The sequence below is a fragment of the Leptosomus discolor genome, chromosome 5 (assembly GCF_034619465.1).
Source record: "Leptosomus discolor isolate bLepDis1 chromosome 5, bLepDis1.hap2, whole genome shotgun sequence".
NCBI lineage: Eukaryota > Metazoa > Chordata > Aves > Leptosomiformes > Leptosomidae > Leptosomus > Leptosomus discolor.
The window spans coordinates 46,513,106-46,525,591 of NC_141395.1; the positions used below are offsets into that span (position 1 = coordinate 46,513,106).

Below are 12,486 nucleotides of genomic sequence, written 5' to 3' on the forward strand. Positions count from 1 at the left end.
GGCAATCTGCGCATTGAGTATGCTGAACATATGTGGCTTTAACCAGGAAATGTTGAAAATTAAGGTCATGTCCCTCCTTGGCACAGAGGCTGGTAATGTGGGTCACAGCCAAGCCAGTGCATCACATGAGAAGTGATCATCCAGAACCTCTTCCTCCAGTCTGCAATGTACTTATTCGCTTGCAAAAAGGAACATGCGTGCTTGCTCCTCACTCCACCCATTAGAGCATCAACAGCTGAGATCTTTGAAATAACAGCTGTTATTTCCACAGGATTATGGGTCCACCTCAGCCTAAACATTTAAGGATACTGTGTTTTCAGCCAAGTATCTAAATTCAATGCCATTTGTAGATCTGGGCTGAAGTCCTTATTAAAAAAGGCAATCAAAAAACCTAACAAAAGAAACCAAACCCCCACCTTTGGAAAGGCTTAAGCTGTTGAGATAAAGGATATATGCCCATTGTCTAAGCTTCAAAGAAAGAACAAATGACAATGCCTATGACCATCACAGAGCTCAGGGAAAGGGAGAGTATTCTTGCACTCTAAGTCACAACGACACTGAGAAAGCCAATATCCTCCCTCACTTATATTTGATAAAGGTTTTATGGACTGGCTTCTCTGCCTGTATCACTGATACAAAAAAGCAAGGGGAAAAAAAAGCTTACTGGGCATCTTTACATTTTAGATTGCCAACTGCAAACACCTATTTATATTTTGAACATTAAGTACAATGGCCCGACGAGCTATATTATAATGTCCAGTTAAAATCAGCATCTCTAGCAGCTAGACAGATGGCGACTCAACTTTCAAAGTTAATAGTAATCACAATAATCCTTGATATCGACCAGTGTAACACTCAATGATTCATTAGCAAGTTTGTCACATCCCTTAAAACTATTCCATATCTTACTGCAGCACTAAGAGAAAAAAAAAAAGTATCAGAAAGACAACAATGAATGAAATAAAACTGTCGCAGATATGGTGATGCTGGTCCCAAAATTATGGATAAAGCCTCACTGAAGGCAAGAGAGAGCATAACTGGGGAAAAAGCAAAAAACAAAATGCAGGACAATTATTAAAAAGGAGGGAAAAGAAAACAGCAAAGGCTGAAAAATAAAGCCCTTCAAGAGAAAAGGGAGAAATAGGGAAATACAAAGAAAATCCATTCTATGTAAAACTTCACTTTTGACAGCTAGTGACAGAGAGAAATGCATTCAGAAAAGTCAAGAGGGATGCTAAGAAATAACTGAAGATAGAAAAACAACGTCAAATGTTCAAATATTTCCTCCAAGCTAAGGAGGTGAAAGGTTTTGTACAAAAGAAGGAAGACAGAAGAATTTTATGTTATTGGCACAAAATACCTCGATATTTTCCCTCCCAACACCAAAACAAACTAAGAAAAATCTAAATGAGGGTCCCTCTGAGTTTTTCTGATCTATATTTAGAAATTAAAACCTTGACATCTCTTCCTCTTCTATTTTTTCATTTCCAAGTGAATCAATTGTTGTATTTAAGCACACTTCCTCTTCAATGTTGCGCATAGGCCCAGACCTAATTTGACATAGAATAACCTGGTTTTGGAAGATCAGAGCGATCATGGGAACTGCAGGTTGTTCCAAGTCTTTCTAGGAAATTGTGCCTTAGAAGGAAAAGTACCAGTAAAAGGCTAGTGTTCTTCATGTTCACACATCTTAAACGACAAGGGACCACTCTAACTGTCTAGCTAGATCTCTGTAATGCATCCCAAAATGTTTCACCGACTTCTGCATCGTGCCAAGAACCTCCACTGAATTACAACATATATTCTGAAGGACATTCAAATCTGCTCGGGAGGGCTAACAGAACCTACCAATTACTTCATTAAGTTGCTTCCATTTTCAATTAACTTTCCACTAAGAATCCGCACCTTATATTTGAGTTGGCTTTGGCTGCAAATTCCAGCTGTTAGGCTGTATCCTGCCTTTGGTGTGTTACAGAGTCCTGTGTGGCAGGCACATTGCGTGGCTTGAGTTTGCTTTGCGTCAGTGAGAAAAGCACTGTTTGTGATGACATGCCTTTCTGCTTCGATATGAACAGAGCCCCAGTGAACAGAGGTACCACACTGCTGCTTCTTCCAAAGGGGCACGTGGATACTATTTCAGGCAACGTGGCAGTATCTGGAGCATCTCCAGTTATGAGTATCTACTTTGAAAGTTTTCTACTTTAGCAAAACTTAAATTTATGTACTCTTCTGCCTCCATCTTCTGACATTTGCTCTGATCTTGTGTGAGCTAAAGGAGACTCGTTTGCTTTCAGAGGGAAGAGGAGGAGTATGTGTGTGTTTCAGTGTGTAGTGCACACATTAGAGTACCCATTGTCTTGTAAAATACATATAGATGTGCCAACACTTTAACGATGAAAGGAAACAGAAGGCATGTATGTCTTCGCTCTAACCATCTGTCTGAGAACATTCACTAGGAGCTCAATAGTGAACATGACAGAATAAGTAACTGATCATTTGCCACGTCATCCTTCAAACTTCAGTCTGTTTTCTTCCCCAGTTGCACACTGTAGGTTTTCATAAAAGAAACTGAAAACTGAAGTAGTAATTGTTTTTCATATCCTCAGACATTCAAGGACCTCTATTCCTAACTAACTGTCCATACACAGAATCTTCTACAGAAATAACAAAATGCATGACTTAGAACAGATGCAATTATCTTAGTTCTAGTTTGAACACAGAGGAGCCTTTGATCAATACCTCTTTAATGTGCTGTGAATCCACAGGTTTGTAGGATTCAAACATGGTATGAAAGGCATTGCACCCTATTATGAGTAAATATTATATTATCACTTTTCAGGCTGCAGTCTTTAAAAAGAAAAGATAAAAGCTATGTAACAAAAGCTAGGTTCCTTATAACAGATTATCTTATTTTGACTGAAGTATCACCACTATTGTCAGTAAATTAATTTGCTATTCCATAAAATAAGCTCCACATAGACAGTCAAGGTAACACGAAGTCTCCTTCTTCATTTACTTGCTTTACATGCTGCTGAGATTAGTACGTTGCACTCACTAATCTAAAGCACACAGCAAGCCCTAGTGTTTTACTAGTCAGCACCTTTTACACTGCACACCATCCAGCAATAAGAGACTACAAACACAAATATTAAGACTCAACTCAGCAGCTCCCAATTCTTCTTCAGCACATGAATTCAGTATTTCTTACTGATCAGACCAGCTGGTGAGAAACACTAGACTCAAGAGCTTAGTTCATATTGCGGGGGGCTGGATGTCAGCCTATACTTCTGTATTTTACTTTCTTCCCGAATTTAAAATGCTAAATGCATTTATGCTTACTTTTCATAAAAGATTACATGATAAACTGCAAAAGAAAAACTGTAAAGTTTTTGAAGTTTAAAGTGCTCAGCGACAGTTTAAATGCAGGCTGAGAACAATACACTATCTGCAAGGAGGTAGCCTCCAAAATCTTAAATTTCAGGACAAGATGTCTCCATCCTTCTTATACAAGATATTTTTACTACACTCCCAGAAGCACACAGAACATTCTATGATCATTAAAGTAACAAAACCAAAACTTTAATGAAAACATTCCTGCAAAGAACAGAGAGGGAACACTTGAGACCTATCCCCCAAAGCATGTTAAATATTGGGGAAGAAGCTCAATCCTTCATAGCACTCCCAAACACTGGTATTAAAGACCTCTTAGACTGCAATTATCTTTGCAGCTACAGAACATAAAATAAACAACCATGCTCCACTAGTTTGAATTATTTTCTCTTTTTGTCATTTAGAAGTTATGAAAGAAAACAAAATAAAAATGAAAGAAAAGCAAAATACAAGTAGGATGCAAACCAAACAAGCAAGTCTTCCCACAACATCTGTCAATAATTACTATTTCTACCTGAAAAAGAGCACTACCTTAACAATTATGAGCGAACGTTTTAGTTTCTCTTCAACTTTGAGACACAACTTGGAGTCAAATCTTAGATTTCTGGTCTAAAACTTCAAGCAAATTATCTCTAGAACTGAAGTCATCCATCACTGACAAAGCTGAAGCCCAAAGACAAGAGACATGTCTTGTTAAGTCACAAGTCAATGCCTGACACCCTGCAATGCCCAACAGCGCCAAGACAGCTGTGGGTGTCAGCCCATGGCTCAGTCATTGCTGGCATGCTTGCACTTGTGTTGGAGGGGGCCCCACCACGGACCAGTGGGGACATAGATCCTCTCATCCCGGTCAAATAAAAGATACTGCTCAGGCTCACCACACAACCACAGAAATGCTACTGTCAGAGTTAAGGGAAGGCATGGAAACTCATGGCCAGGAGGAGGGCTGGGATGGTGGAACCTTGGCTTTCAACAGCTGCCTCATTTCCTGCAGGTTAATCTGCAGCCTGCACATCAACATCTTTACAACTACTCTATTATTGCTTTCAGTCAAAATAAATAATAATTGACCTAAATCTCTTAATCAGATGATGAGTAAACAGTCTCATTAACTCTGGGGAACAAGGCTATATTTATTCTAAAACAGCAACAAGGACTCTAACCACGATTAGGAAGCAAAAAACTACAACAAACCACTAAATTCAGTGCACAGATTTTACACTGATTTCACAATTTTGATTACCAGTTTGATGATTATTTTTGTCTGTTTTCTTGAAACAAGATAACCACAGACCGGTTTGGGTTGGAACGGAGCTTTAAAGATCATTTAGTCCAACCTCCCTGCCATGGGCAGGGACACCTTCCACTAGACCAGGCTGCTCCAAGCCCCATCCAACCTGGCCTTGAACACTGCCAGGGAGGGGGCAGCCACAGCTGCTCTGGGCAACCTGTGCAAGTGTCTTGCCACCCTCACAGTAAAGAACTTCTTCCTAATATCTCATCTAAATCTACCATCTTTCAGATTAAAACCATTGCCCCTTGTCCAGTCACTACAGGCCTCAGTAAAAAGTCCCTCTCCGTCTTTCTTATAAGCCCCTTTTATATACTGAAAGGCCGCAATAAGGTCTCCCCAGAGCCTTCTCCTCTCTAGGCTGAACAACCCCACCCAGCTCTCTCAATAGTTTGAGGCCAGTGTGGACACAGCGATGTCATAAAGGCATCTTGAGCTACTCCTCTCATAAATCATATTAATTAAATTATAACACTGCTTCCACAGAAAACTATTAGCACAGCTAAAATGCCGTAACTTCTGGGTAGATAAGGCCTAAGCCAACTATTCTGCATGATACGCAGCTCCAGTAAAATAAGCAAACCCCAGGAAATTTCCCACTTAATGGGTCTGCTGGCTAATGACTACTTGCCATGAGAACCAGAAAAGCAGATGATAGTCTGCATTATATAAAATCAGTTTAAATTCTCCAGTGAATCAGTAGTTCTCTGAAGGCATGCACGTAGTAAAGTCAACATAACTGGATATTTAGCCAAAAAGCTTTACAATGTATAGAGGAAGATCAAAGGCATTTTCAGTGCAACACTCAGCTGTAGGTAGAGGAGACAGCAAAAGAAATTCAGTAACAGATTTTTTTGTAAATGTTCTGCGTAAATTTCTTGACTTCAGGCACAAATTCCTCTGGCACTTGATTCACTCTTAAAATCCTATTAGGCTGAAAGTACAGCACATATAAATAATAATAGCCGTGTAGAACTTAAAAAAAATTTCAAAAATTGGCTTCAATTCTAAATCTCCTGCCATCTCAAATATGATTAACTTAAAAAAAAGGTAATTACAGTAAAATTGACCAACTAAAATATTTGCAAAATAACAAATGAAACCCAAGTCTGGATACACTCTCTTGCCTTAATATCCTGATTTGGTAAGATATTTATGCACATAACTTTAAATGTTTAAGTAGTTCCACTGACTTAACAGGGATTACTCATCTGCTTAAAGTTAGGCCGTTGCTTAAATTCCTTGTGAAATATGAATCTCAGTTCAGATCTGATAAATTCAAAGTAGCAGCAGCCAAAGTAACACCTCGTTACAGCTTAAAGACCATGCTGTTTTCCTTTATCAAGCAATTTCACTTGTGTACTGGCACTGGAGGCAACCTTAGACTATCTGCTGGAGGGAGCCTGTGATTACACACTAGTACTGCTACAGGGAAGCAAAAACTGGCTTTGCTATCAAATGTGAAACCAGAAAAAGAAGATATCTATATATTATATATAATATTATATATATCTATAATATTAAGAAGAAGCCTTCTTTTTAAATTCATGCAGGTTCCATAGCTCTTGCATGTGTCTCTTCACCAAATACTACTTCTTCCAACATTGTTTGGCTTTCACATGGTGATTCCTTCTATCCAAGGTCTGTCTTGTAAGGCTATTCTGAACACAAGAACTGATAACTCAAAAGCCTACATTAATGGCTAGACTGATAATCACAACCCTGAAAGCCCTTCCCTGTACTACTGAAAAGCTGATCTACAGAACACAAAACCTCTTCAGATAATGGTGACATGTGAAAGCTGGACACTGTAGGAAAATGGAACTGAGACATAAAATCCCATTTGGGGATACCGTGGCACAGTGGGTTATATGCTGTATATATGTATATACTGTACGTGAACCTGAGTAAGAGAGGTGGACGTCATCCTAAAAAAAGGCTACAGAAAACAGAAAGGGATGGAGAGCAGAAGGAAAAAAATAAGAGGTGGAGAGCTGGAGTACTCAGGGGAGTTGAGAAAAAAATAAAACAAACACGTCTTGTACTTGATGTCAGGACACATTCTTCAGCACTGCTACTAAAGGGGTCAGAGGAGACTGCTTAGCTAGAGAAACTGCTGAAGAAGCTTAAGGTGATGTTTAGTATCCTCTGTACATACTGCACTGCTGATATGCACAGAAAAGGGTAAAAGCACACGTAGATCATGAAGAAAAGGAGGCTTCAAAGCCTGAACCAGGAGATGTTCAAGCAGCGAAATGTAACAAATAGTCTCTGATTTAAAGTGTTAGCTATTTACCTGCTGAAACTGAGGTTAGCATGACGGCTAAAAAGAGCTTTAAATTAAGGGCAAAGGGTTAATTTTTATAGCCTGCTTAATATCAAGTAGTAAAAAAAAATAAAAATAAAAAAAATCAGCTAAAGCAGGACAGAACAACCAAAAAAATAACGAGAAAGAAAAACACTAACATAATGAAAGGAGTCAGGCAGATGAGATTCAAGGAAAAGGACTACTGTAGGTATGAAACCAAATAAGACTGATGTGACTGTAAACTAAGGAAGAAGAGAATCCAGACTCCTTTTATTTGCTGTCAGAATTTTGTTGTCTTCATATATGAGAAAACATTTTCAGCAGTACTAGACAACTGAAGTGAAACTGTCTTAAGTGCTGAAGTAATTTCTTAAAAATATCATAGGATCCTAAAATTAATCAGACATTATTTTACTAAATATATTTCTTAAGTATAATCAAGTGTCTTTATTGATTCTTGGCTGTCTGGCATAAAAAGGAACATTTATCCCTAGAGGTCTCTACGCTCGCCTAAACCAAGTTTTTTTAATTAAGAACGTGCAAATCATAACTTACTGTGCTTGCACACATCTGTGTACATTATGAACACATCTGCAACCTATATGACTAGTACTCTTTCAAAGTATCTTAACATAGACTACAAATAACAGGAGAGCTTACACTTCCATGATCATGTAACACAACCATAAAGCCACTATTTCGTATCACTTATGCTATAAATGATTTTTTCCCCCCAAGTACTTGAAACACAAGTCTCAAATCCCCAGTAGAAATATCCACTTAAGACTTATATGAATACAACTTCTGTTTCATCTTCTTGCTAAAAATCACAATTTTTCATCTCCTCTGGACACCCACAAATGTCTATCCAATCACTGTAAGATAATATGGTAGAAGTCCTCAGTAGAAAATGAAGCTTTTGTAAAGAACCTTGTCTTCATTTTCCCAAGTACTAAAACATTTCAAAACCCAGATTAAAACTACATGCAATGGTTACACCTTCCAAATATCTTTAATTCTTCTAATGAATTCAGTTATACACACGTATTTATAACTTGCTTTCAAATTGTAACAAACCAAATCTCTAACATACCGCAGCTAAAGAATCTTTTAAGCATATACTGTGAGAATATGATATAAAGATAACAGACACAGTATTGCAAATATGTATTTGCATATAAAATAGATCAGATAACATTATACTCAATTATACAGTATTGCTACAGGAAAAAAATCCATTACTTTTTTTCAGCTACCAGCCTAGCACGCTTGACACAGGAAATGAGTATCAATTTGTATTTTACATATATTCCTTCCTTGTTTCCATTCCTAGAACCTAGAATAAAGTCCCCTCGACAAATCTCAGCAGCAGCTATAAGACTTGTTGCTTTCAGTGGCTTTACAAGGTGTTTATACCTGATCATGCTTTTGCAAGTAATTAGACCTTGATGTGCAATCTTATTTATAGATGAAGAACAAAATTTGTGAAGAAGTTTTAGTATTTATTTCAAAACTCCAACCTCTTGACTAAAATTTCTAAATGACAAGCCTGTAAAATAAGTTTTCACTAATTTAATCTTATCTGTCTTTGAAGAAATGCAGAGCAGACCTACTGTGAAAAAACTGAGCCATGTTTATTTGTCCGTGTTAGTGTAGAACCACTCAGGAATTTCAGGATGTTCATTTAGTTTTCTGCTACAGGTATTCAGTGTAGCACTAAAAATCAACAAAACACCTTCACTGTAAGAAAACATGACTTTTAACCTGAGTCTCATGGCACTTTATGCAAGTATAGAATTAATTTAATGACTTTGTTTTAGAAATGGATATTTTAAGATAATGTAGGTTTTTCACCATTGTAAAGGTCTTCTAACAGGTCTTGGCAGTGGAAAAGCAATCAGAAAGATTTGGAACAACCTAAAAATGCATTTAAACGGTGAATATACGTAAGTGCAGGATTCCTAGTGTGGGCTGATAAAACTACCTAAAAACATGAGACAGCATGTAACAGCCTTATTAGGTCTTCAATCTGTTTGCCTTGCTTCGGTCAGGTTTTGTGTGGCAGTCAACAGCAGTATAGACGTACTGTACTGTTCCTGCAGTTTGAATGTTTACTGTATGCGAGACTCATTTGTTAATGAATGCTATTAACGACCACCGTGAAGGCCTCAGTGTTTTGCAATGCCCCTTAGAGAGGCTTAAAGTCTAGTCTGTACCAGCTATGAGTTTCATGCAAAGACCCAAACAGTTATCAGACAATCTAATTGTTCTCAGCTGAAGAACCTTGTCCAACAAACCAACATTATAGAGAGAATTAGTATTTTTATTGCTCAAGGGCTGCAAGCTGCTTCTACTTGTTGAAGTAAACAGTATTCACAGCATTTTAGTCTGCCTTTAGAATTGTTTTTTTTCAGCTGTTTTTGCAATAAAACGTTATAAGCTTAGAAAATTAAGTGCACTTTCAGCTTTGGTACAACTCTGGCTAATGACAACTTCAGTAATTTACATGTAACCTGATCTGATGAGTGTGAACGTTCTGTAACAATATGAAAACTATTTTTATTATATTGGTCCTGAACAACACAACCCTGGATTTACCAAAGTTGCCGTTAGTTAGAGCCAGATTTTCTAGAGCTGCTGAGAGAATTACCAAGCGGACTAAGAGATTTTTCTCTGTGCACTCACTTCATTGGAAAATAAAAGTTTTTTGTCCTTATCCCTGCTCAGGTAAGGATAAGGAGAATGTGCTATTGGTGACAGCAAAACAAAAATCCAAAAATGAATGTAAAAAAAAAAGGAAGGAAGAAAATAAAATAAGAAAAAAAAAAAGTCTTTAAAGCCAGCAAGGTGCAAAACAACGATGGACACTGTGCCAGGTTAAGAGGGGCACAACAATTTCACTAGAACATCCACTTTGAAAACTATGGCAACCTAATAGCAATAAGAAGAGAACAAGCTGAGAAATAGGAACATTCCTGAAGATTAATCAATTAGAACCACTTTGGAGGCAGCTGACAATTTGACACTTCCCACTTTCCATTTAGCTTTGGATAGGCTGATGTCTGAAACTGCAGATCTACTTATCTACTTGTTTCAGAAATAAATCTGTATCTAAATTATGCAACACGTAATCTCCACTTTTATAACTTCACACATACAGTAAGGAAAAGGAAGCAGTATTTTCCCACAGAAATCACAGAATACTGAAAAAGTGAAAGATGTTAGTTAAAGTGTTTGAAAACCAAAGGAATCACTCTAAACACAGTTTATAAAGAGGCTGCAATTCTCTACATCAAAAGAAAAATGATGCACACCTACTTTAAGAATCTGAATCTGCCCCAAACACTTGCAGTGCTATTCACACCTGCTCAGACAGACCTGTGCCACAAAACCCACTTCCAAAAATTGAATGTTTCTAAAAGATTTGGGTTTTTTCTTTAAATAGTATCAAAAGAAAAGAAATGCAAAACTAATCTTCTAGACAAAGAACAGGAAGAAAACTGTCACGTTCTCTGGTTTACATTTATAACAGGACCCTATCTAGAGATTAGAATAGTTTCAAATCTATTGTAGTTGAGGATATGATGTCATCATTTAAGGGACGCAGATAACTTAGTCCACAATATCTATTCATACCAACAAAAGAAAGCAAAAGAGAGGATGCAGAACACTTTCATACCCCACTTTCCTGGATTATTCCTACTTTGCATGGATTCATCATCCATGTAGGAGTATGTAAGTAGTCTTTTTTTTCCCCAAAGCCATCTGCTAGTTTAACTTTGTAAAAGCACAACTGATCTCAGTTCCATTAGATTCACACATCAGACCAACCGATTTTCTCTCTCTCTCGGAAATTTCTGAATTTTCTGTGAAGCTTATTTTTAAAAGCTGAATATGATACTTAACACACTCTCTTCACATGACATTACAGCGTTTTTCAATATTGATGAATGAAAAACCTGGGAATATGCTAAAGAAAAGCCGAAGAGACTATCGAGTTCGCCAAAAATAAAGTAATAATCAACACAGAAAATATTCAAAGCCAATTAATTAGTCTCTTACCTTGTTCTTTTATCTGACGAATCTGCTTTACAGTTTCTTTCAAGATTGCACATTTGTCAGGTTTAAAGTTAAAGTTGTCAATATCATTAAAATTTGCAAAAATCAGCTCTGCAAGTTCTTCTATGTATTTATTCTCTTGCTCACGATTGCGTTTCTCAGTGCTTCTTTTAGGGCTGAAAGAGGAGTTTATAAAAACATCGTATTTAACAGCAGTTTGCTTGCCTTCTGGCCAGCTCAAAGACGATTTAAAATAGTTTGAGATTAATTTAACAAAACCAGAGAGAACTGCCCTCTCGCACTACAAAAACACAACTTACAAGTTTCTCAAGCAGAAAGGTTTCCTCTGGAACAAGGAAAGGAGCATTAAATAAGATGTTACTTATTTCTTCCAAGCAGTCATGTTTTTGTTTCAAAAGAGGTTTGGGATTTGAAATTCAAACCAGAAAAATTAACTGGGGAGGTGGGATTTGAACATTTACAAGTATTCCTCCACATGGCGCTGAGAATCCAAGGAGCATCATATAGTGACAGCGTATAAGAAAAGAAAACAGCTTAAAAAGTTAAACCAAACAATCCATACTCCCTGCCTCCTTGTGAAATGACAACAGACAGTCGTAAGAAAATACGGCAAATGAGTGGTTATGCTTTAAAATTTACTTGTGTTAGTAATGCAGCTGCTACAAAAGTGAAAAATATTTTTCAAATCCCTGATTATGACATACAAGAGAAGTGGTAAAAAATATCTTAGATTGACTGAGTAAGTGACACAAGACTCCTTGCAATGATTAGCCAAAAAAGGATTTATACATAGCTCCTGTATTTCATATTTTGGCACTATGCTGCATTCAAAACAAACAAATAAATAATAATAAAAGACAGTAACCCCCGCCCTCCATCGCAAACCCACAACACCACAGAATTACTGCATCTGAGTAGTTTGGTACTGACTTCTCTTTGTGAGAATGCCAAGTTTGTCGTTTTCTAACTGAAAAATATGTGCACATGTAACATTTTTTTGAAGTCTTTCTCTTTCAGCATCTTCAGACATAAATGGCCTAACCTGGGTCCAAGCTGATCGGGATCCTTGCGCTTTCTTGACTCTGCTCTGGATGGGTCAGAGGTATTTTCTCCCATCCCACTCATCTTGAACACATATCAGCAACTAGAAGGAAGAAAGTGAAAGAAAGAGTTATGGTGGAAATGTCATGATTTCTCTGTTCATTTTTCTAAGTTTCTTATTCCATGCTCAACTCAGTTTTTACTTGTCAAATCTATCATTCAAAACAGAGTTTGCTTGAAAGATAACAATAAAACCACTGTGTTTATTATGATCCCAAAAAATGCTACACAAAACGCCTTCAGAAGAAAATTTGTTGCAGGAAAACAAAGCGCTATCATCTCTTTGATTGTTACCAGTTATTTAAGAACAGGTAAG

The 12,486-nt window shown here is 37.2% G+C and overlaps 1 protein-coding gene across 1 annotated transcript in view; it reads right to left on the minus strand.

Annotated features, from left to right (window-relative positions):
• The window catches only part of NCOA2 (nuclear receptor coactivator 2), a 74,723-nt gene extending 62,529 nt beyond the window's left edge, over positions 1–12,194 (minus strand). The window contains exons 1-2 of the mRNA XM_086466062.1: positions 12,112–12,194; positions 11,052–11,224 (exon numbers count right to left, since the gene is read on the minus strand). Coding sequence (XP_086322188.1) covers positions 11,052–11,224; positions 12,112–12,194 — 256 coding nt within the window. The remainder of the gene's footprint in view (positions 1–11,051; positions 11,225–12,111) is intronic.
• Between the last annotated feature and the right edge of the window lie 292 nt (positions 12,195–12,486).